Here is a 26,407-nt window from a genome sequence, read left to right as displayed (position 1 = left end):
ACAGGTAAAAAGGAGTGAGTGGGTTACATTTGTTTACCTCGTCGAACACCGGGTTGTTGCCCTTCCTGATGCGAGTCCTCTTGGTCTGCCCGGATACCGTTACCTTGACGACAGGCTTGATGTTGATGCCTGGCAGCTGGCGGCCCTCGATGACCCGCACACGAACCTGAACCCGGAAGACAAGTTTTAAGACCCTGATAGATAAAAACTGCAAAAATAACAATGAACAGACCAGGTGACAATTATTTTAAAGGTCTCTGTCTTGTCTGTTTTGTGTCCGCCGTGTGTTATATTGTTGCTTCCTGTGGTTTTGTGACTGTAATAGAGTAAATTCTCTTGTGTTTCTTGTGTAATTCACCAAAATCACCACAAGGTGTCACTGTGAGCATGTCTTCTGATTGTAAAGCCAACTCATCCCTGCAGCACTCTGCACCTGAAGGTCCTGAGGTTTGTTGGGCAGCGGTTTGTGCTGACTGCTCGCTCCTCTCCTCCTCTTCCTCAGCCCTCCGTGGGTGTTGTAGGACGGCGGCGAGCGTTTGGGCGTCTGGGCGGTGGGCGACTCGTGGCCCGCGGGCCCCTGAGGGCCGACGATGACCATGGAGCGCCCGTCGTCTGGACCCTGGTCCTCCGTAGGCTCCAGCATCATCATGCTCTCCGTGTCCTCCTCGCCCAGAGTGTCCAGAGAAATCACTGCCGGACGGAAAGTAAATATAGATCAAAGATATAATGCACATTGTATGGAGTAAATGAGAGAGGACATTACTTGTGACGGTGTCCAGCTCCACAGTGGGGTTGTTATGAGGCACAGATTCAGGCTGGTGAGGAGGCTGGAAGACCGGAGCCAGTCCTGGAGGAGGGATGTAAGAAACCTGCAGGGACAGCGTGGCCTGGTGGAGACACATAGAACAGCTAATGTAAAAAAAAAAAGATTAAAAATGCATGCTGGGAGAGGAGAGGAAACACAGACGCTCAGTGTCGACCGATTGCACGTTAAATTAAAGCTTCCATAGTTTGTTTTTTATCTCATTTTGCAATCAGGGTTCATTAGCTGCATTTACTTGGACAATAAGTCTCAAGCCAGATCAAAATCATGTTGATTAAAAGATTTCTGCTTGACGCTAAATAAATTTTTCCGATGAGATTCCCTTGACGCAAGGAAGTTAATCAGAAATAACTTATTTTTCCTCTAATCTGACGGAAACATTACCGGAGTTGATTAAGCAGGAAGTTCTTGTTAAATTAGCAGACGTCTAATCGAGCAAGCAACAAGTATTTTTCAGCAAGATTTCAACCTTTATTTACCAGGTTTACCAGCCAGAGCCTCTCAGAGGAACATCTATTGAGGGGGAAACATGGAAAAACGTTAAATGTACTTAAATATATGAAACTGTGTCAAACTCTTACAGCATCAAGAGGGGAGTGAACTGGATAAGATGGATAAAATGAGAATATTTCCTGCTCAAACAAGCCATAAGAGGAGGAAATTGTTTGAGGTTCTTATCGAAAAGACGTTAAGATTTCTAATTTCTAACTTCTGAAATCCTTTTACCCAAATTATGTCCTCATCAAGATCCCTCATGCACATGAACGCATCTTTTCTGACTGTGAACAGCACTCCTATAACCGTGGCACCGACTTGTTTGTCTTTGCAAACGAATAAGTGATAGCATCCAACATTTCTCAGTTAGGAGAGGACGAGCATTTCACCACAAACACTCCAAACTTCACGGATGTTTGAGGGATAGACGGCTTGATATCTGTAAAATGAGTGTGGATTTCTTCCGCAGCAGCAGTAATGTGCTGTCGGGTGTGTGGAGCAGTGAAAGGTGTTGTCTTCTGCAGCTTCCTCTAACAGGAAAAAGCAGCTTCGGTGATAAGCTCTAATGTGTCTGTAAACAAAGATATCGGCTGCATTACCTGGTTCTAATCAACAGGTTTGTAATTATGTTTTCCGGCGCCGCACATTGTTCCTACAAACTTGATTTTGTCTGGAAACAGACATCTAAATGTCCCACAAACGAAAACACACAAAAGGGCCAGAATAAATGTTGATGGTGTACGTTTAAGATACGTTTTCAGTTTTATTGTTGTGACAGCGATGTGCTTTTACTCTGGTCAGGTTCAGGAACAGAAAACATTTGGTTAGCGTTCAGAAAACATCATGTTTTGACTTAAAATACCTGGTTTTGTCGCCACAATCCGGACGTCTCATTAAAAATATTGCATTCTTATTACTTATTTTAATGTATATTGCTTTTATCATAGCCCTTTGTTCTTTGTACAATAGTCAATATAGATTTTTATTTAGGTTTCACTGCTGTTGTCTTCTTTTAAATCAAATATTACATTAATACTTTATTTCATTTTTTATCTTTATTTTGTTGTTTGTTTTTATCTGTTATCATTTCATTGCCGTCGGTGTGCATCAGTCTCTGAACCTGTTTTCCACCATGTTCTTTCACTTTTAAAGCATTTTGAATTGCATTTTGATTTGTTTGAAAGCTATGATATCAATAAAGTGTGATTGATTATTGACTTTAAACTAATTTTTAAACACAGTCTTGAACGGTGGTCTCTGGCTTAAATTTGACCTGACGAGAAAATATGCATACAGTCATGTAAATTTAATAAACACATAAATGGTGTTTCAGCGTGTGTGTGTGTGTGTGTGTGTGTGTGTGTGACATCAATCAGAGAGGAAGACTTTGTTTTGGGTTCAGGAAATGAGGATGGGAAACAGAACTCAACGTTTCATCTGCTGCTAAAAAAAACAGAAGATGACTGACGTGCTGTCTGTAACCTGCCCGAGGCTTTTTCTACATTTCGACGACTTTAGTTTACATTTCTTCACAGCGAGCATCTTCACAGAATCAAGTTATTTTCTTGTTATAATCTGAGGTTTTCTGTTTTCTGTAAAGATAAATACTTCTTATGCATTTGAAGTTTAAATCATCTCAAATGTAATCAGATTTAAAGGGATTAATAGAGACCTATGGCTGTTATTCTGCTCTGACTCAGGAAACTCTATATTTATTTTTAGATCCGGACAGGAAACCCGGAGTGATTTATGACTTGTGATTGCTTCATGATACAATGAGGCTGTAAATTAATGTGTGTGTGTTCAGGCTCACCCCGGTGTTGTTCCTCTTGGTGTCCAGCAGGGAGACGGTGAAGGATCCCGCCAGGTTGGGAGAGTTGAGCACGTCTCTGAGAGAGAGTCGGCATTCCCCCAGAAACCTGAGCAGACACAAGAACTTAAAATGTCTTCACGGACTGTCTTAGTTACAGAAGCAGTGAGGTGATGACAGAAGACATCTTAAAACGGAAACGGAAAACTCACTTATCTTTTTATTTATGAGGAAATGTTATTTTGTGTGGGAGCAAACTAGGGATGGGGCCGATCCGATTCCAGTATTGGTATCAGGTCCAATACCAATGTAATTCACAGATCAGAGATTTCCGATCCATGAGTTATGTCGTGCTTTAACGCTGTCTGCAGAAATAACTCCACAAGTGATACCTGCCGGCTAGTCTGCTAGCTGGCTGCAAACTGTGGAATGGATTTCCTGAACAGGGGCGTGGCTGAATAAGACACAGAATTATGAGACACGCCCCCGTTCAGGAAATCCATTCCACAGCTTGCAGCCAGCTAGCAGGCTAGCATTTAGCAGCACTGTGTCTAGCAAACATGTTTGTTGTGTGGAAATATTTCACAGTGGAAACACCGCAAAGCAAGACAGCAAAATGCAATGTTTGCAAAGCCGTTATTCAGAGAGGCGGGAACTCCCTCGCGACGCCACTAACGCAATTAAATCTTTAAAAAAGCACCACGTGAAAAAGCACACAGAATTTTTAGCGAGGAGGCAGAAAGACGATAGGAGCCATCAGGAATCACCTCTGAAGTCAAGGTAAACTCCCGGCAGACAACGTGAAAGCTAAAGGGATTACCAAGAAGTTGCTCAACAGTTATGAGTGGTGGAAAAGATTTCGCAGCCTGATTGAACACTTGCAGCCACGGTATAGTTTACCATCCAGGAGATACTTATTAGAGACTGCGCTACCTGAACTATACAACTGAGTGTCAACCAAATTAGCTGAGAAGTTAAAAGGAGTTCCAGCCCTGAGCTTTACTACAGATATTTGGATTTCAGACTTCTGCCCAATGTCATACTTGCCTGTAGAGAGGAGTTTATTTCAGCCTCATATAAAATCAACAATAATGATAACAATAATATTAAAGCAAACAGAGCTCTGGTATCGGAATAGTATCGATATCGGTAGATATCCGATTGGATCGGAAGGGAAGAAATGTGCTTTCCTGGAGCAAACCGAAGCATCATCACCATAAGAAAATTAGACTCCCAGATAGCACCTATAAACAGCCAACGAGTGACTTTAGTCCAATCAGGTGCAGCCAGTATGGTTTTTGCTAACTTCCAGGTTCGCCTATAAAAAAACCTCATCCCTACACCACTCTGTACTGTAAGTGTGAACATTACGGTAGTTAGTTTAGCTCAGCCTTGGGTGAAGAGGTCACGCTCGGGTCTGAATGTACCATGAGAGGCTGAGGAACGGATCAATCAATTAATCAACACTTCAGTCAGTGAATTGGTGGAAATATGACTGAATAAATAGTCGACGTTCACAATGAGAGGATGACCTGATTCTTTCATGCCTGCCCTCTTTTTCCCCTCTGAGGGAACTCCAACACGCCTGACGTCTTGATGAAGCGGAACGATCCAAAAATAACCATCTGAAGGGGTGTTTTCATAAAACAAACAACTCTGGGCTATGGACCACACCCCCGTCTGTGCCCAGAGTTTGGTCCAATCCATCAACCAAGTCTAAGTCTGGAATACCTCAGTTCTTATCTCAGTTCCTGTACTCTGATCTATGGGAAGGTGCAAATATAGAAAGTATGTATGAAATGATTTAACACTCAAGGGTTGGTGTTAGAACTTCTGATGTCAGAAATATCAACAAGCTGTTCAAGTTTGTTGCATCACTTGTGGTCAATTATATCAAATGAAACATCAGAAATATGTAGTTCAGAGTCACTGATCATCTAAACTAACAAGCCTTTAGAGTGGCAGGCGCCATTTAGATGGTCTTTACTTGAACTTGTGCACCCAAATTTAAACAAATTTCAGACACCATGAAGGGAAGTGACTACGAGGAACTTTCCATTTTAGTTATTTTCATTCTTGAAGTGTCACCAGAATGCAGGAAATACAGTCATGAATGCTTGTCACTGTTTTGGGGGTGTAGGAGCCCCAGCCCCTTGCTTTGGTTTTTCAAAGCCCAAGAGTCGAGAGTAGAGGCGATACTTTCAAAGGTTCATGTACAGATAATCAGTAGGCGATTTGAGGGGGGATGAGGGGGGATGCTGCCCCCCTTGTTAGCAATATAACCAAAAAAGTATCCCCCTTGGTAACCTGCCATCAGTCTCCATCCCCTAGTAGCAAAAAGTGTGTTAAAATCACAAGTGGTCACGATCAGCTCCGGCGCACTGTGGAATCAAGCCGGGCATGGCTGCTTTGCAAACCGGCTGCCTGGTCCATTTTTGTTGAAAGCCGCAACAAGCTGCACAGAGCAAATCACGCCAACAGGAAGTCAGAGAAACAGGAACGGCATAGAGCCAATTTTCTACATTTATGAATTAAGTTATAAAAAGACCACTGTAGTAGGAAGAGAAGGAAGGTAACTGGATAAAATGGAATTGTAGAATTAGAAATGTCACAGTTATGGTTAAGGTGTCCTGCAACAATGTCCTTTGGGAGGTGTACATAGGTGTGTCGGAGCAGGGTGGTGCTTCCATTGGGCCATCTGATGGTGTGTGGGAACAATTCAACCAGGTCTTGTAGGTTTATTTACTTCCGCTAACAGACAAATATGCAGTGACTCGTTATGGTGTCCAGCTTTAACCTGTTCAGGTGCATACATGAATGATGGCCGTGCCAAAGAGTATTAAATCAGAGTTTCTCTTCCTGGTCTTTGCTCTGCCTTATCTGGTTCATCTTGCTCTTGTCTTAGACTTGAGCTCACTTTTGCCCCTTACTTTTCTTTTGTGGACTTCAGCCCTGACAACATCAGTTTGTGTGTTGCTGTCCTGTCTATCACACTAATCACACACTCATCCAATTCCCATTCTTCATCTCCATGCAGTGTGCTCAGGTGGGAGACTGGCATAGGGCCAAGTACAAAACATTGACCCGGAGGAATTTAGATGGTAAAAAATTCCAAGGGGTCATGTAACTTAAAATAACTCTGCTTGTAGTGTATTGTGAGAAACATGAGAAAACCTGCCTGAATAAACTCAGACCACTGCTACAATTTAAAGGAGTGTTTACTCTTTACTTTAATACAGTTATAAAACAACAACTGTAGTAGGGAGAGAAGGAAGATAACTGGATAAAATAGATTTGTAGAATTAGAAATGTCACAGTTATGATTAAGGTGTCCTGCAACAAAGTCCTTTGGGAGGTGTACATAGGTGTTTCGGGGCAGGGTGGTGCTCCCATTGGGCCATCCCCCCTGTTGAAAATTAACAAATCACCTACTGCCAGATAATTACACACCATCTGGGCAATATAAACCACATGTGCAATGAGTCGCAAATGGGGTTTAAAGGGGGTAAGTACCCTAACACGTTACTTTTCTCAGTAGATAACACAGTAACATGATGAGATACTTTTAAAAGTAGCGTTACCAAACAATGGTGATGAAGTACTATATGCTACAGGCTGCGACTAACCATCTACACTGAACCTGGGCAACATATCAATGTTTCATGAAAGTGATACGAGACTTTATATCATGTTATAATTTATATATCATTGTACTGTGATGAATATTTCTCAAAAGTGAAAGTACCAGTATTCACCCCCACAATATTGTTGCAATGTACTTTAGATTTTGAGGTACTTGGTCAAAAATATAGAGAGTTTTTTGAGTCCTGACCTGTTTCTGCCCATCTTCTCATGGTCTTTGACGACACAGTGCAGCTCCGCTCCGGAGTCCAGAGGAATCCCCTTCAGATCCCATTCAAAACCCTGACGAGACCAGGACAGGAAACTATTAACATGGGTGGAAATAATTACCGATGGACGAATGATGGATTTGATTTTCGCCTGCAGGTCACACCTCGTTCCAAACAGGGTTAGGGTTGTTCTTGATGACCTTTGTCTTCTTCTTAGACCCTGAAAAATACGGAGAAAGCTAAGAGTTAGCTTACCAAACTGGCAGTTGAGTTACCGTAAAGTTAACTGTTCTGTAGCTAACTAGCCATAAGTTAGTTAGCCTTCAGTAGCTAGCTAACATGTCTTAACACTTTGTTTTGTTTGCTACTTTGCCTCCAAGTTAGCAAGCAAACATGTAAGCTAACAATCACACATGTTGGTTATTGTTTGCTAAGATGCTAACAAGGTGTTAAATCAATATTTATGCCGATACTGATCTGATAGAATGAAAATAAAATGTATTTTAATTCAGACACACCCTTACATGACTCAGCTAGAAGAACATTTTGCACCCACTTTATCTCTCACAAACACGCACACCCAAAATACTGGGCTATATTTGCTCAATTGGTATGTGTGTGTGTGTTTGTGTTATCTCTCTGTAGCTTCCTGTAACATGGAGCTCTGAGCTCTGATTTCCTGTCTGTCGGGCACTCTTGACAGGAAGTGGGACGCAAGACGAACCAATAAAAACTGCCAGGACTCACCAGCAGCCACTTAAGGACCCTCGTCATCACAAAGCAAACACAACAAACACGCACGTGCCCTCGAGAATATGACGAGAATGATCACACTGGTTACGACAATCATGATTTCCATTTGGTTTTATTGAAAAAGAGGACGCACACAGATCGAGATGTTCTTTCCAGATGAAAGGAAGCAGAGACAATGACTATTGTCCGAATTTAGAAGCTGCTCATTAATTTCCAGGGAATGACCGTCGTGCCTGGAATAGATCAACAAGGGTCTGCAGCTGTGCTAGCAGCTCTGTGGGCCTCAGGTGAAGTTGAGCTAAATGCTAACATAATGCTAGCATGCTTACAATGACAAACGTAACATTTTGATGTGTAGAAGTTATTTTTACCGTGTTCACCATCAGAATTTAGCATATTAGCATGCTACATCTTATTGATTCACATAGTAATCTTAGCTCGAATCATGTTTTCTTTAATCAAACTCTGACAACACGACAAAGGTCCGGTACGTCTTTTGCTGATATGCTGCAACTGTCATGTTGTTTTGTGAACTGTGGTTTATTCTTCGAAGTTGTTGACAATCATTTTAATTCAAGGGTGTGTTTGAAAAGTCATAAAACCAAAGTCACACAGCAACTGTTTTTTGTTTTATCCATCACTTTTCTCAGCACTGCAACACCGATAAATATATTAATTTGTAGATTGTAACTCTGAAAAAACATTAATGGTTTCATGGTGGATATAAGATAAATGGTTAATAAATTTAATTATATTTTGCAGGACATATTTGTTTATGAAGTAAATATAATTTTTCGAACGTGCCATTAGAATTGACAATTTCTTATGTCATATTCTTTCATTGGTTTGTTTGTTTATGGTGATGTAGATTTCAACCAGTCAACCAGTGATCCCCTGAGCTGTCATCTAACACCAAATCCAGGGACAAATCAGTCTGTAGGTTCAAACGTACGTGTGAAATAATCAATTTAAGTAAAGATGAAGAAATAAACCCAAAATTACAACACAACCTAGAAATCCTGACCCACAGCTCTGGCTAGCCAAAAATCTGTCGTGGTGCAGAAACACGATGCATTCCTTCCACTGATCCATAGATATGTTGATTAACACACACACACACACACACACACACACACACATTCTTTCTCTCCTCACACACACCCACAGAATGGTTGTTTGCCTTCCTGTTTTCCCCACAGTCATCACCCAATGTGAGAACAAACACACACACACACACACACACACACACACACACACGCATGTTCCAAAGCAACTACACCCACCGCACAAATACCTACGTAAGTGTACCTCCGTTCTTGGAAGATATCTTAAAAAACACCTCCACCCTTCCACAGAGGGGTCGGGAGGGCACATTATATTTGTGTTTGTGTGTGTCTGTGTGTGTGTGTGTGTGTGTGTGTCTGTGTGTGTGTGTCCCAGGAGCCGCTATCAGAGCTCGAATCTCATGAGACAGGAAGTGGCACAGCGTTTACTTCCTGGCCGGTTCAGCCTGGCACAGTTTCTGTCGCGAGCCGAGAATAGAATAAAACTGTGACCCACAAGGCAGCAAAGTACAAGTGGGAAAGCTAAGTTTAGAGTGTGTGTGTGTGTGTGTGTGTGTGTGTGTGTGTGTGTGTGTGTGTGTGTGCGTGGCCATTTCAGGAAGATATAAACTGTATTTTTTGCTGGATCCCACTTTTAAAAGTACATTTCTTCAATGTATATTTAAAGTTTAACATGCACACTAAGCAGGAATCCCAAACTATAACAGCCAAACTTCATTTTTTCATGGTAAGTAGGATGAAAAACGTCTTTAATCATTACCTCAACATGTACTTTTAATCACCACACTGTGATGTCACTATAATATACACTGCTAACCACTGAAAGTTATGTAAAGCAGCCAGAAGTCCACTTTCTAAATCCTCCACATTTTTGTTTGTGTTTTCACTTATTCAACAGGTCAGATGTCTGCAGGAGTAACAGATTATATCTCACATACCAAATGAAACCAACAATAGGTAACTGTATTTAGGTTAAGTTACAGGAAAATGATGTAATTAGATTACAACACATTAAGTAAAAAAGAGGGATTACTAACATGATACACTCTCGTCTATATTTGCATGTTTGGTATCGTAATCCAAAAGCAACAGAAAGTAATCAAGCTGCAGTTTGAAGTAACTTTATCAGACTACATTGTTAAAGTGACCCTGTGTAGAGGCTATAATTAGCAGAGGCAGAACTCGGGCTGAAGTCGGAGCGCTGCTGGAGATTTTCATTTCTCAGGTTTTGACGGAAAACAACACTTATGGCTCCAATAACAACACTTTGGGCCGGACGTCCTGCCCCCCCTCGGTGCACACAAACAGAAGCACATGTTGTCACATTTGATCACATACACACATGTTTCCACTGCAGAACACCTGCAGAAAACACAGGCGCAACAAAGTCATCAGAACTGAACGCCACGTGGTCCAAACAATCCAGACCGTCCCTGCAAAAAATCCCCAAAACGACGATAATAAATCAAACTCAAACAAAATTGCAGCTAAATAACTGATCTTCGTTGCAGTAATCTCTGCAAAACTATTTCCTCTTACTTTCTATGTAAATGTAGATAAAATACGTGATTATTAACATGTGATTTGATAAAGGATTGTTTGAAATCTTCTCTCTCTCCTCCCACGGCTTCCTCGCTCCTTCATCATCAGCTGTGATTTCTATAAATGGACATGGTATCTGTTTTCTGGAGAGGAGGAACCTCTCCGTCTCTCTCTTGGCTCTGAATTCCTGAAGTTGTTGCATCACAGAAAAACTCCAGACTTTCCTCTTTAGACGGCATCACCGCCGACTCACAATAAATACTAATGAAAGCAGATGTTGTGGTCGTCTCTGTGTCACCCTGAACGCTTCAGGTGGTGTTTGATTCAGAATATCTACACTGTAGTTCGATGATTCAGTTTATTTTGTACTTAGAAAGGACTTTAGAGGTCGAAGAATGTGTGTGTGTGTGTGTGATGGCACCAGGAAACAGTGTGAGGACAAAGGCAGGAAGTGAACGGAGCTCACCTCATTAAGGAGGCAGACGCTCACAACAACAGGCTGACGGAAAACAGGACAGGTAGCCAAGTCGCCTTCATCACACATGTGTCATTTGTTTTTGTTTCACCTGAGACATTCATCGTGGTCTGTAGCGCTGCTTGAGACTACCTGAATATTTGACTTGAGTTTAGACAGTCAAGTCTCAAGTTTGCACCTGGAAACAGTCGCAACTATTTGACTTTGTTGTCCCAGAATGATTAAAAAAGATGAATAAAATAAGTAAGAAAGCTTCAGGCCAGGTCTTTCTAAAGACTTAGCTCTGACATGATACCTTACCTGCTGGAAAAACCAGCATAGACCAGCTGGTCTGTGCTGGTTTTTTCAGCAGGGTTCTCTTTCGTTGAAATGCGTAAAAATTAAAAACACCGTGAGAAAAATCCAATCACGTGATTTGAAAATGTCAAACTCTGCAAATGTCGCGTTCACGTGACATTGTTTTCTTTTCATGTCACATTCACATGTGTCAATATTTTGTTTTCACATGTTAAAATTTAAAGGGGCAGTCTGTTGTTTTCTAGAAGAAATTGAAACTCAGAATTTTTAAAAATTTAGGATATTAAGGAGGTAAAAATACAACCTCTATGTATGTATTTTTTCCATAAATGAATGAACAAGCTGTTCTCAGAGGAAAATAAGGTCCCGGAACACTGTTTGAAGCTAGAAATGTGGCAGGGTCCGCCACAAATAAAGCCAAACAGTGTAAAGTTGTGTTGCCCTTTAAGGTCAGTTTGTTTATGCAGTTTTTTCAGTCATGGGTTTGTTTTATTTGGTTTGTTTAGGCAGAAAATTTATCAGAAATCTTCTGGTTAACATTTCTATGTAGCGCACATTTAAGTTCACCTGTAAAATAGTGAATAGAGTGAAAGCGGATGTGAAACAGCCGCTCTGTGTTTGTTTTTCCTGAATCTCCCAGGATCCTCTTACCTCTGAAGACGACACCCGCCAGGGGGTCAGAGTGTCTCAGGTTGTTGGCTCGCTGAAGAACGCAACGCAACATGGCTGAAACCTCAACAGGTGTCCGACCGAGTCCTGAAACCTGCGACGCTCGAAGGACCGGCTCAAAGAGGGAGGAGGCAGGTGAGTCCGTTCACCAGGTGAGGAGGGTCGGTTACATGGCCCTGAGAGCTCTGATGGTGATAGTAACCAGTGACCCCCGGTCCGCCAGAGACCAACGGGAGGTAACAAAGAACTTGTGAAAGGAAAAAAATGTGATCCAACCAAATCTTTGAGAAACTCAAATCAAATAGGGTTTTTTTTAAAAGACTGTTGGTATCTTAGGTCCTTATTAACAAAAAGGAAGTCCAAGCATCAGAAAAAGAAAACAAAAAACAAATTATCCAGAGATCGTTCCCTGCAGCATCAGTCTGTGTGTGAAGCTACAATATAAAAGCTCTTTTTCTTAACAAAGCCGACTTCTTTCTCTTTCTGCCTCCGTCCAACACGCTCGGAGGGAAAGAGGGCAACAGGCGAGCATGCCGGGAACAGACACACACCTCACATCCAGAGGAAATCTCAACATTTCCTGTTCTCTTTTCCTCTCTTGTCTCCTGGCTGTTTCCATATCTTCGCCCACATCTTTGCCTCTCCGTTCGCCTCGATGTTTCCCTGTCGTCCTCCACCTCTTTCTGCCCTCTAATCCTTCTATCTTGATCTTTTGTTTGCGTTCTTTATGGATTTATTTCAATCTGGTGTTGTCAGTAAACCGTCAGCGTCGGTCAAACCTAGTGCCGCCCGAAACACTTGAACTTCAAATCCCATTTTTTGTTAGGGGGAAAAAAAACCCACATCAGACTGTCTTAAAAACTTATAAAACTACAAAAAAAACTATAAAACTACAAAATAACTATATAAACTACAAGAAACTCCAATAAAAACAATGAAAATGACCAAAAAAAACTATAAATCTACAGAATCTATATAAAAACTCTATAAAACTATTTAAAAAAACAAAGAAAACAACACAGAAACAATAACAACTACAAAAAACAATGAAAACTACCAGAAAAACCTATTTAATAAACAAAATGCCTATGGATCCACAAAAAACGATATAAGATCTCTGTAGACTACAAACAATCTTAATGAAACTACAAAACACTATAAAACTACAAAAAAATTAAAAACTTCAAGAACCTATAAAAACTACAAAATACCTACAACAAAAATACTAAAAACTACCAGAAAAACGTAATAATAAACAAAAACTACCAGTATAATCTAAAAGTCTACAAAAAAAGATATTAAAACTTTGTAGACTACAAAAAATCTCAATAAAACTACAAAAAACTCAATACTCAATGGAACTACAAAAAGAACTCTGTAAAAACCATTCAAAACTAAAAGAAAATTGAAAAATCCACAAAAATGTGCATAATTACCTTAAACATTACACTGACTACAATAAACCGATGCTTATTTAAAAGATTAGTCTGCTGGAACTGTGATTGCCTTGAAAAGCTCACAGGAAGGATGTGAGCTCAGTGATGCAGGATCCCTTGGACAAACTCAAGGACTTTTCAAGGACTCTCTGGATTGTACGTGCTGACGTTAGGGACCAGAACTGGTCTCGTTTAGACGTAAGAAATTACTTTTTCATAAGGGTCGTTAAGGTTTCGTGCTTCATTCAAGAAAGACAAACTTTTTCTTCACCCTGAGGGAGTGAAACTTTTCCTTGAATTGAACTGAGCAGACAAAATGCATGAGTCAAATTCAGGAGGCAATCAAAAGGAGGCACAGGTGCACAGTGAGAGAGCGCCACCTGCAGACCAACATGAGGACACACACACTCTTACTGTCTGACAGGATCGTCCGCAATCAACACAGTTTATCCTCTCTGTGTGTTTTATTGTTGGTATATTACAATATAGTACGACAATGTACACTCAACACAGTGACTTTAAGTATTTTAATTACTTGTAAATACATAAATTAGATAACTATTTGTGTCATTAATAACAAGAGACATGGTGGAGAAGCTTTGCATCAAACGTGGGTCTTTAGATTGAGCCGATGTCATGAACTTAAATGTTATTACAGTCGGTTCTTCTTCAGTCACATGACGGGAGAAGAGTTCTGATGTGCCACGTGTCTGTCGCACTGATCATATATCCATTAAAGTCAGTTTTTCACGGTTGCACACATGACACAGTAGCACAGCCTGATGAAGGAGGATCATACAGTCTTGTGATTGTGACAAGTTTAAAATAAAAAGTTCAGAGAGTTTGTTCAGATGTGCGTTGTCTTCGGTCTCATCTGAGCTTCAGGCCTTAAAACTGATTCTCTCCGCTGAAGGTTCATCCTGACCTCATTAACGCACTGAGTGCTTCTGGTGCTTCACATCATGAGAAGGACATGTTGGTTTGACGCTGATGAAAATATGTTTACTGCTGTTGTTGAAACTCTGATGACTTTTTACGTGTCTATGGTGACTAAAAGTTTGTGCTGCAGCGTTTTGTCCAGAAGTTTAAAGTTATTTACAGAAGAAAATGAAACTTAAAGGAGATCCTTTGTTTATGTGCTTTTGTTTTCCTGTAAAAACTCACTGAAAAGACAGCAAATTGATGTTACAAGCTGGCTGATAAGATACTACTTTTAAATCAATTTGTAATAAATAAAGAAAAATGTAGCACCGTGTCAACACAATATATGACATTTTTTTTGTGTATTAGCTTGAGGTTAAAAGTATGTTCTTGGACAGAATAACAGCAATATGAGAATAAAACATAACTTCCAGGTGGAGAATTCATCATACTTCAAGCAACGTTATCAATATTTTTACATCAACAACACGATCATTGACTGTGTGTGTGGCTGGAACGACACAGAACACAAATAAAGGGCAGGAAAAGAGACAAAGAAAAGAAGTGAAAGTAGAATAATGACACATGAGGAAAAACTACAAAGTAAAACCCAGAATAACTAAAACCAAATCAGGCAAATTTCATTAAAATAATACACAATAAGAGAGCAACTGGTAAACACAGTTGAGCGTTTAGCAGCTAAAGAGGCAGATATTCTCTCTAGAGCTGGAGGAGACCAAAATTGGAGCAAAAAATGTGTAAATATCTTACTTTCATTCATCAGGTGGACACAAACCAACTCCTAATGAATGAAAATGTTGCTGGATGTGTAAAAAGGAAACTGTTAGCTAACACGTACGGAACATCAAGTTCATAACATCATCATATGTCAGTTTTTTGTTTACAGCTTGTCTGACTTGTTGCGTTCTTCCCCCAAATGGCCAAAAATAACTATTAATGCAGGTTTCAAAAGAGAAATTAATTCAAATGATTCACTTGTTTCTCATTTTTATGTCTGTAGTTTGTATTCTGGTCTGCGTGAAGCTCACTGAAACAAGATTTAGACCATTAATAAATCCCCTTTATTACATCACATCAACCATGATGATCAGCATGACGAGGCAATTTCAGGATGACAGTCAATGAGGCAGCAAACTGAACAAAAAGCATTAGATTGTCTTCCTCGTTTGCCTTCGAGAGATTTCCAGATCTTTCTTCTCTAACGGCCTCTAAATGTAATGAACTCTGAACGGTAGAAATGATGCAGCAGTTCTGAAGAGCAGACACAGCAGAGGCAGCCTTCAGCAGACGAGTTAAAACAGATTAAATATCAAATATCGGCCTGACAGATAACATTCGGCCTCTTCTGTGATGCTGATGGGAAACTGAACGGCAGAAACAGAGGTTTCTCCGCCCTGACGGCTGCAGAGGATACTCCTGATGGCAAAAGAAACACATCTACTGTTCCCATTATTATTATTTATCCGAAGTATCAGAGCGTAATAACGTATTTACAACTGATCTGACTGGTGACCTGAGTGTAAAAACACCCGGTGTCATCTGCAGCAGTTCGACTACTCATGAAATTAGTGTGACGGATTCATTTTATTCCAGTAGCATGTGTATGTATGTATGTATGTGTGTGTGTGTGTGTGTGCTCCATATTACACAGGGAAACTTTTGTGCAGCAAGAAAGTGTCACAGGTTCATGACACACTTATCTTGAGTTAGGAAACTCTGTGTCTTCTTCACACATAAACACACACTGTACTCTACTGTAAGCCGCCAAAGTCTAACTGAAATACTGATAAAGAATAAGAACGGAGCAGACGACAAATGACAGAAAGGTCGAGAGAAGCATTACAGCGTCATCTTCTCCAACAGTCCTGTCAGATCTGGATGTTGCATACAAATCTGTTGCGAAAATGTAGGGATGCTGTAAATCTGCTTATTTAAAACTATATATCCAATCTAAGGACAGTTCAACGTGTCTGTGAATCATCTCAGAGACACAGAAAGAGGGATTTTCATCGCTAAACATGCACAAGAGAAGAAGATAATTGCAGGATGATTTCTACTTGGATGCAATGCACGTTCAATTGGCTTGTTAACGGTCAGAAATGATGAATTTCACTCGACAAGTGAAGACTTTGACCAGCGCTACGAGGAAAGTCATGGGTTATTTTACTTCATCTTCTTAGGAACATGACAATACACACGTTATTCCATTTCATTGGTAAGAAACCTGGGGGTTTTTGAAGGGAGCTGATCTAAACGTAGTCACGCCTCAGAGATCTGATCTCAATGAACACATTAAAAGATACAAGGTTTAAACGCAAAGGCAACATCCGATCACTCAATACGCAGATGACGTATTCATACTCCTTTTGTGGTGGTGAAGTGAAGCCCTCCTCCCCCCGACAGACGGAGGGCCCCAAAGGATAAACTGAGAGAATGGAGGTTACTATAAACACATCCACCTCCTCGTAACTTCTCTGATTTAGCTGCTGTGCCCTCCATCATCACCTCCTCTTGTCTCTGTCTCTCTCTATATCTCTGCCACACCCCAAACACACTGGAAGCCATGAAAGAAGTCTGTCCGAGTCTTTCCAATAATAACCTCAGCTGTTATGAGAGACGGAGGCGGCTGGGGGGGGGGGGGGGGGGGGGGGGGTTCAACAATTCTGTGGACATCATCTTCATGTCTTATTCCCAGTTTCACCAGCCCTACCTTCATAGGTGACGCTGCAGTAGGAGTCGCTGACGTCATCGTCCGGCGTTTGCAGACGCTCTGCGCACAGAATGAACACACGAAGCATGGCTCACACACACACACACACACAGCCGAGGTCTGTCAAATCCCTCCGAGAGACGGCGTTAGGTCCATGTATGGGCGTCCATTTGTCCAAAAAATATCCTTAAAATGAGCAGAGATCCATAAGAGTGCTAAGAAGAGAGCGAGAGAGAAAAGTGGACGAGAGACACTGAGGAGGAATAGGGACTGAGTCGAGCTCTCAGCTGTCTCGCTCGACCCACTACTCTCTCTCTCACACACACACAAACAGAGCAAGCATGGTGCACCGGCTGACTCATGCGCACACACACACACACACACACACACACACACACACACACACACACACACACACTGTCCCTTCAATCACAACAGGCTTAAAGGGCCACACACACACACACACACACACACACACACACACACACACACACACACTGTCCCTTCAATCACAACAGGCTTAAAGGGCCACACACACACACACACACACACACACAGTGGCCTTTATTTTCAGGTCACACATGCCTTCACACAATCAACAATCCAAACTCTGCCAACCTAAACCAACACACGTGGGGAGCACGTGCACACACACACACACACACACACACACACATACAGACACACACATACACACACACACATACACACAGACACACACACACACACAAACACACATAGACAAAGGGTAGGAGTGTGTCGGGGAAAATGTGCTTGTCGATGCAAATGTGTGCAGCGAGACAGAGAAAGAGACGTTGAAATAAGACAAGAGGGTATAGTGTTATTTTAAGGGGGTTTTACAGGAAAATATGAATGAATGAATCTCATGTTCAAAAATACATCAGCAGACCGAGAGGAAGAAATGACTAAAGGGCGTGGTCACACCCTGGTGTCCACGGGAACATGACTCTCAACTCGTACAGCCCAGACTCACCGATGTGAAAGACTAGCAGCGATAGTGATAGGTGCATCATTTCATGTTTCTTGTGTCTCCGACAAAACGATACACTTGAACATATAGCAAAGACTACAGCCAACAGTCAACAAGCTGCTGCGTCACCACCCAGCCTGTCTGCTTTACCGAAAGCAGACAGTAGCAGCAGATAACAGGGGAGGGGCCAAAAACATCAGTGTGCTTGATCCATAATAACGCAGCTCGGAAGGAACAGAAGGAAACAAGTCAATGCAAAAGTACTGCAAGTTAAAACAAAGTAATGTGCGGGAAAACAAATGTATTGTGAGAGAACTCAGAACTATTGCAAGGTTATGCAAAACATGTTGCGAGGGAACACAAAAGTATTGTGAGGGAACACAAAAGTATTACAAGGGAACACAGAAGTATTGTGACGGAACACAATGGTATCGCGAGGGAACACAAAAGTATTGTGAGGGAACACAAAAGTATTGTGAGAGAACACAAAAATATTACAAGGGAACACAGAAGTATTGTGAGGGAATACAAAAGTATTACGAGGGAACACAAAACTATTGCTAGATTATGCAAAACATCTTGCGAGGGAACAAAAAAAGTATTACAAGGTTATGTAAAATCATAATGCAAGGGAACACAACTGAGTTGTGAGGAAACAAAATCCGGTATAGAGGGTATAGTGTTATTTTAAGGGGGTTTTACAGGAAAATATGAATGAATGAATCTCATGTTCAAAAATACATCAGCAGACCGAGAGGAAGAAATGACTAAAGGGCGTGGTCACACCCTGGTGTCCACGGGAACATGACTCTCAACTCGTACAGCCCAGACTCACCGATGTGAAAGACTAGCAGCGATAGTGATAGGTGCATCATTTCATGTTTCTTGTGTCTCCGTCAAAACGATACACTTGAACACATAGCAAAGACTAAAGCCAACAGTCAACAAGCTGCTGCGTCACCACCCAGCCTGTCTGCTTTACCGAAAGCAGACAGTAGCAGCAGATAACAGGGGAGGGGCCAAAAACATCAGTGTGCTTGATCCATAATAACGCAGCTCGGAAGGAACAGAAGGAAACAAGTCAATGCAAAAGTACTGCAAGTTAAAACAAAGTAATGTGCGGGAACACAAATGTATTGTGAGAGAACTCAGAAATATTGCAAGGTTATGCAAAACATGTTGCGAGGGAACACAAAAGTATTGTGAGGGAACACAAAAGTATTACAAGGGAACACAGAAGTATTGTGACGGAACACAATGGTATCGCGAGGGAACACAAAAGTATTGTGAGAGAACACAAAAGTATTGCAAGGGAACACAAAAGTATTACAAGGGAACACAGAAGTATTGTGAGGGAACACAAAAGTATTGCGAGGGAACACAAAAGTATTGCAAGGTTATGCAGAACATGTTGCGAGGGAACACAAAAGTATTGTGAGGGAACACAAAGGTATTGCGAGTGAACACAAAAGTATTACAAGGGAACACAGAAGTATTGTGAGGGAACACAAAAGTATTGCGAGGGAACACAAAAGTATTACAAGGGAACCCAAAAGTATTACAAGGGAACACAGAAGTATTGTGAGGGAACACAAAAGTATTGTGAGGGAACACAAAAGTATTACAGGGAACACAGAAGTATCGCGAGGGAACACAAAAGTATTGTGAGAGAACACAAAAGTATTGCAAGGGAACACAAAAGTATTACAAGGGAACACAGAAGTATTGTGAGGGAACACAAAAGTATTGCGAGGGAACACAAAACTATTGCTAGATTATGCAAAACATCTTGCGAGGGAACAAAAAAAGTATTACAAGGTTATGCAAAATCATAATGCAAGGAAACACAACTGAGTTGTGAGGAAACAAAATACAAAAAAACTAATTCTCACCATGACCCTTAGGGGGCTCCATACTAATCAACAATCGTTGTTGGATTAAATACGTAGGACATAAACCAGCAGATGACAGGATATAGTTAAAATAAAACTTTGAATTTGGCATTCAAAAATTCAAACCAATCATCAGTGATTATTGACTTTAATAAACCTTCACAGAAACCTTAAAATACCTGCAAACACGATGAATTCTGGAGTTTAAGATGCTTCATGTGACCGAAATCTCTGACGGGCAAAGGAGAGAAAATGCAGTGAAGGAATTTGAATGACCAAACTCATGTGACTTTTGGGTTCAAGTCTTTGCTTCACCTCACGGTTCACACACTAACAGTTCCCTGAGTCACTTCTACACTGTCTTAACAGTCACAGTGGCTAAAGAAGGGGAACAATAAAGCCAAATTGAGGAAATAAAATGCTCAGTGATGTGCAGTGAGAAGTCATGTAATGTTCATGATAAGAGCAGGCTGTGTGCAGACATGGGGGGACTTCTGTTGCTTTTCTATTTATAGTCTGACCCACTGGGCTTCAGTTATGTCATATACACATTTAGGGAGAGAGCCTGTGTGCTGTTATGGGAAGTATGCTAACTTCAGAAACCTCTGGGGGAACAGAAGGTAAAAATAAGACGGTGGACTTGATTGTGTGTGTCTGGTTGTGTAGCAACTGTGACTGAGGACAGCAGGTCAGTTTAACTGGATTACTAAATGCAGACAGGTTAATCAATATTCAAAGGGGTGTCCCTTTGTTTTATTCACCTTACCAAGTTTAAAAAGCATGACCAGAAGGGTTAGGGTTAGTTGAATCTGTGTCCTACTACGTTACTGGCCCAGCTAACTAACGTTTTCCCTAAAGTGGTAACCTAGGTTTTATTTCCAAAGGCAAGAGGCAGCTACACCTGTAAAAGACGGAAACATCCAGCCTGTGGATGGACTCATCACACAAAGATTCTTCACTACAGGTGTGATATGGAAAATGGCTACCGTGTTGGAAAAACCAGCATAGACCAGCACCAAAACACAACTATGCTGGACCAGCATGTTGTGTTTTGGTGCTGGTCTATGCTGGTTTTTCCAGCAGGGTTGGAAAAGCATGTTTTGGCCAAGCAAAAACTTGAATTCTGCTTCATAAAAAGCCCCCCAAAAAATCTACATCAGTTGCTCTTTCCTGTTCTTTGTCAGGTGAATTTACAGACCAGTAGCTCAAACCAAAACACTAGATTATGTTTAAGACATCATTTATTTCTAATCCTCAAATCTTTGTCTTGTGTCAAATTGAAACATTTCCAAAGAATAAAAAGATTTCTGTTTTCGCACTGTGCCACAGTACAGAGTAAACAAAAGCTACAGCAACACACAAGCACTGCTGCTGCTTCAATCACATGTTTTCTACATGGATCAGATTTCAGCCCTCCTCGTTTGTATCCCTTTTCATAAACAATGACTCTGTCAAGTGTGATATTTTGTTAGATACGTTGTTAGCAGATGGTTAAAATTGTATCTCAGTGGCACTGGCGGCATTACAACAACGTTTTCCATTATATCAATTAGAGGTTATCGATCCTCTAAATGTTCCTCTCTGGAGAGGCTGATGTAATCAAATTTCCTCTCACATGACTCCAGAGCTGATGGAAGATGCCCGAAGGTAAGAAAGAAAGAAACATACAACTCTGACAATCACTGGAGGATGGAGATCCTCCTCCATCTCACAGTGCTGTTGTTAATGGTTTGTGTGTGTTCATGTCTAATGTAGTGTTTGTCAGACTCACACACAGGGTTTTTTCAATGCTTGAGAACTTTAATTGTGTTAAAGACAAGAAAAAACAATCATCCTATCATACACCCATCTTCTGTGTTTATGATAGGTATGTGTCTCTGCTGTCCAAAGAGATGTCACAGCTTTTTGCCGCAGGCGGACGGCTTTAACTGGTCGCAAGGCTGATCGCCAAATTTCTCCTCATCTGTAAAAAGAAAGAGGGAGTTATTTAGGCATAACTTGATAATGAATCAAAATGTATTCAATGAGGCCAAGTATATGTAAATGTAATGATTCAACTACAACTTGTCTTTGTTGTACAATAGACTGAAAGGTATTGAGAGCAACCCGATCAAAAAATGCGTCCCGAGAGATCTGATCACAAAAGGAACGCTTCAAGCTCTTCAATTTACGGCTGGCATTCAGGTGACCTTTTGTGGTCGGAGCTCACTTACACACTTGCTCTATATGCAAATGTACGTTATATACATTCTGACACAACAAAATAAATACCTTTATGTAGAACAACTGCTGAAGTGAGAAATAAGTGTCTCAAACTATTCATAAATTTACCTCCATAGTTCATCAGGAGACAGTCTGCATCACGAGAGTCATCAGGCTCTCCTGTAGCCCAGAAGGTGTAACTGAAGTCTGTTCCATCGCTCCAGAACCAGGTACCCTCCTAGAAGATTACAGTTCAATCAAAATAATACAATAGACGGCAAGGTTTTCTTTTATATCTACTTTTAGATTTAGTATAATCAGTAATATACCTGTGTTGCGTCATAGCCTCCAAGCCATGTTTCAGGAAATCCTAAAGTCAGCCTCTGTATCATACTCTGAATCGCGTGCTGCTCATCAAAGCTGTGCACTGATGCAAGGTTTCCACCCAGAGTCTGACAGTGTTTCTACACAAGGACAGAAAGAGGTGCCACACAAATCATTCACTACATATCAAGTCATAGAAAGACACCAAATTGAAGAATATGCCAAAATCCAAACCATCCTGAATACCTCAGCATCGGCCCAAGTCATGTGAGATGGAACGTAGAAGAAACAGCTATCATTGTAACGAGTCCAATTACCAGGACAAGATGGCGCCACCTCTGCTATATCGCTGTTGCCTGAAAACAAATTCAGCAAAGAGCTGAACACGGGAGGCATCGAATCTGGTGAAAGATTAAAGGTAGGTGGTTTTCAGCTTCTGGACCCTCGTAGCCAGAGATTTCCCTCTGTCCTGTTAAGTTTATAGCTGTAGCTTTTAGATTTGCTGCTTCAGGTGTGCCATAATATTTGCTGCAGTGACATAACTGTACACATGGAAACATTTAAAATGACTGAAAGCTATGTAGGAATATCTTCAAATCGGAGTAAAGCTCCCTTTAAGTAGCAGGAAATATACTGCACCAGGCTTGTGTTGGTCACTTTCTGCTGCTTCCTCTGCAGCCACTGTAGGCATTGTTCTTATTGTTCTAAATATTCATCAAGAATATAACACACTTTAATGTGTGAAATTGGTGGGGTTACTTTTTAAACACTTTTAAGAGCATACCCTGAAATTATTAAGTCAATTTGCAGAATGCATTTTTGTAAAAATATGAACAAAAACCAACTCACCTTCTGGTCCTGAGTTTAAATCAGGCTCTCCTGTTGGAACAGCTGGAGGTTTGACATGAAACAAAGTGACTCATTTAATTTGCATACCATGAAATTATTAAGTCGATTTGCAGAATGCATTTTTGTAAAAAATATGAACAAAAACCAACTCACCTACTGGTCCTGAGTTTAAATCAGGCTCTCCTGTTGGAACAGCTGGAGGTTTGACATGAAACAAAGTGACTCATTTAATTTGCATACCATGAAATTATTAAGTCGATTTGCAGAATGCATTTTTGTAAAAAATATGAACAAAAACCAACTCACCTTCTGGTCCTGAGTTTAAATCAGGCTCTCCTGTTGGAACATCTGGAGGTTTGACACAAAACAAAGTGGCTCATTTCATGTTATTTGTTCTTATTTTGTTGCTATCACTCTACGCACACAATAATAGCACACAAACTATGGTCATACGCTTTTTAGTGAAGAAGTGAATGAGACGTATTTACCACCAGTCATAAAATAATCCCACTTTACTCAATTCAAAGGGACTTAACTGCTTGGAAAAGCTGTACAGAGCTACGTTGTGTTTATTCAGTTATTCGGTAAAACAAGTGCCCATCCACTTCAGGAGAATCCTGCAACTGTGTTTTTCTGTGAAGCTCCAGAACTGTTTGGAGGACTATGAAACTTAAACCCGACTTTCCATCTGCATTAGGGTGAGCGGATAATGACTGAAATTTAATTTTTGACGGATAAATATTATCTGGGGTTGTTGTACTCACCAGCAGCTCTGGTCAGAGCCATTATGGCACAGACAAGTAGAGACACGGTCAGCATCTTCATGGTCGTGGTGATACAGATGTTCAGAGTGATGACTATCTTCAATAGAAAGAAACAGATTGTCCTGTCGCCTTCCTCTGTGGATAAAAACAAGCTCCTTTATACAGTTGCTTATGTAAATTATTTTAAGTAGAAACCTTGACTAACCTCGGATTATTTGTAAAGGCTTATCGAATTATTTGTTCCATCATAAGTCATCAGTTCCCACTCTGTTTACTCTTGTTAAAGGGTGACCAAAGTTTAAGCAGTGACACATGCTTCAGGTGAGCAGTCCGCCAAAAATCTCTTTCAACACACTGGCTGAATCTTTGCTCATATTCGCTCTGCAAGGCCTGGTTTTCAAAAGGAAGAAGAATGTGAGATGTAAAAGAGGATGATATCTCTGGTTTTAGTCTGAAGTTTGTAATCATTTGTTTTTTTTTTTTAAATTGTGCATAATCAGTTATTGCAACAGTGTTATAGAAGTGCAACGCAAGACCAGTAGACCTCCAAAAACTGTATTGGTCCCCGGGGGGCAATTGAAGGCACGTGAAGCAGCTACCATCCAGCTCTTTGCCCCGTTTGCCAATTTAAAGGGATATTCCGGTGTAAATTTAAACCATGGTCTAACACACTGTGAAACTGTGTAAGACCCCCCCTCGAGAAACCAAGTTAGCAGACCGCTAATTTACGGAGTTTTAGTAACCCCAGAAAAAGACAGCACGATAACAATATACTGCAGTATATGCCTCCAACAAGAAACTGCCATCAAAAAGCCACAAATATTGCTCAGAATAGCACCAAATTTCAGCAACAGTACAAATAGGGTCTCAACACATAGTCCAGGGCATCTAACCTCCGCTAGCTTAGATGGATTTCTATTGTGAAGTGAACACAGCTCTCAAATCTCCGGCAGCAGCTTCCTGTTGTGGGGAAGTCCCGACGAGAACTATGTGCTGAGACCCTATTTGTACTGTTGCTGAATTTTGGTGCAGTTTTGAGCATTATTTGAGGCTTTATGATGGCGGTTTCTTGGTTGGAGGCGCATACTGCAGTATATTGTCATCATGTGGTCTTTTTTTGTGGTTGCTAAAACTCCATAAATTAGCGGTCTGCTAACTTGATCTCTCGAGGGGGGTTCTTACTCTGTGTCACGGTGTAGTCTACTGGAAATTTCTTGGACCCAGAAATCGTGTTTCCTACAAACTTTTATGATTGAAATGTAATCCATAGGCCTAGTGGATGAAATTCAACATGGTCGCTTAGAGTTACATGTTAGGCAATTTGAATGATTAGCTGATTAAGGGGAGACACTACAGGTGAAGAATAAGGACATTTTTTTAACTAATGTGAATCTCCATGAAACTTCCCCAGTTGATAACTAACATGAAGACAATTATTTTTTGTATTATGAGTTTTCTGAAATTGTATCTTTAGATATGCAAATTGGGCATTATCTAATTAAATCTGCGCTAATTAGCATACATTGGATAAAGCCAAGTTCAAAATTCTTGTTTCATTTTGTTGACATATTATAGCCAAAGTTTTTACAGAAGGAATTTTGGATATCTCTTTTGATCACTTCATAAATCAGAAAATACTGTCAACAGCCATACAAAAACAATTTTCACCCTGTTTTTAGGAATAAAATGTTCTATAAATCAGGCTATGAATGATATGTGAACAAACCCCTCTTTCAAAACCTTCAGATTATAGATAGGAATAAAACTGGAAAGTTTGGTCTATATAAGTGCTACTGAAGCAGAGATTTTTGTCTCAGAGTATGAGAAAAAACTCATTTTGAGAAAACGGCCTTCATATGTATTGTATAAGAAGTCTATAGAAGGGTGGAGGAGGGGGGTTATGAAACATTCGGCGCTTTGGGATTTCTTGATATCACAAACATGGACTTAGACTCTTAGATCACCTTTCAAAGTTAACTAGAAGCAAATTATAGCCATTTTTAGTTTCTCGCCATTAGGGGAAACATGGCAGGCAAAAACACAGTTTTTTATGCACTGTCAATTTTGAGATTTTGGGTTATTTTGCTTCCATAACATGTCCTCTCTCAGACTAGTGAAAAGAAAACATCCAAAATACACATTTAGGTGTTCATTTTACTTCACTTTGTCTATTTCCTTCTATAGATTTCTTATACAGTACATTTGTTGAAAGGCCGTTTTCTTTAATTGATTTTTTTCTCATACGCCAAAAATCTCCACTTCAGTAGCACTTATATACACCAAACTTTCCAGTTTTATTCCTATCTATATTCTGAAGGTTTTAACAGAGGGGTTTGTTCTTATATCATTCATAGCCTGATTTATATAAAATGTTAATCCTAAAAACAGGGCGAAAATGTTGTTGTTGTTTTTTTATTGCTGTTGACAGTATTTTCTGATTTATGGAGTGATGAAAAGAGATATCTAAAATTCCCTCTGTAAAAACCCTTTGGCTATAATATCTCAACAAAATGAAACA

At 40.5% G+C, this 26,407-nt stretch overlaps 2 protein-coding genes across 4 annotated transcripts in view; both read right to left on the bottom strand.

Moving 5' to 3' along the window:
- The window catches only part of dysf (dysferlin, limb girdle muscular dystrophy 2B (autosomal recessive)), a 75,752-nt gene extending 58,510 nt beyond the window's left edge, over positions 1–17,242 (bottom strand). The window contains exons 1-7 of the mRNA XM_030430197.1: positions 16,868–17,242; positions 7,144–7,199; positions 6,961–7,052; positions 3,132–3,237; positions 764–887; positions 434–690; positions 38–166 (exon numbers count right to left, since the gene is read on the bottom strand). Coding sequence (XP_030286057.1) covers positions 38–166; positions 434–690; positions 764–887; positions 3,132–3,237; positions 6,961–7,052; positions 7,144–7,199; positions 16,868–16,955 — 852 coding nt within the window. The 5' untranslated portion in view covers positions 16,956–17,242. The remainder of the gene's footprint in view (positions 1–37; positions 167–433; positions 691–763; positions 888–3,131; positions 3,238–6,960; positions 7,053–7,143; positions 7,200–16,867) is intronic.
- A 4,287-nt stretch (positions 17,243–21,529) lies between these two features.
- The window catches only part of LOC115589121 (type-2 ice-structuring protein-like), a 53,555-nt gene continuing 48,677 nt past the window's right edge, over positions 21,530–26,407 (bottom strand). The window contains exons 2-9 of one of the 3 annotated variants that reach the window (XM_030429841.1): positions 23,890–24,024; positions 23,432–23,473; positions 23,279–23,320; positions 23,126–23,167; positions 22,523–22,632; positions 22,282–22,416; positions 22,082–22,190; positions 21,530–21,713 (exon numbers count right to left, since the gene is read on the bottom strand). In XM_030429841.1, the coding sequence (XP_030285701.1) occupies positions 21,646–21,713; positions 22,082–22,190; positions 22,282–22,416; positions 22,523–22,632; positions 23,126–23,167; positions 23,279–23,320; positions 23,432–23,473; positions 23,890–24,024 (683 nt within the window). In that variant the 3' untranslated portion in view covers positions 21,530–21,645. Of the gene's footprint in view, positions 21,714–22,081; positions 22,191–22,281; positions 22,417–22,522; positions 22,678–23,125; positions 23,168–23,278; positions 23,321–23,431; positions 23,474–23,889; positions 24,025–26,407 lie in introns of all 3 variants that reach the window. The other 2 variants (XM_030429842.1, XM_030429844.1) reach the window with 2 other exon arrangements.

Source organism: Sparus aurata, chromosome 10, assembly GCF_900880675.1.
Source record: "Sparus aurata chromosome 10, fSpaAur1.1, whole genome shotgun sequence".
Taxonomy (NCBI): domain Eukaryota; kingdom Metazoa; phylum Chordata; class Actinopteri; order Spariformes; family Sparidae; genus Sparus; species Sparus aurata.
This window is presented reverse-complemented; position numbering and strand designations above follow the sequence as displayed.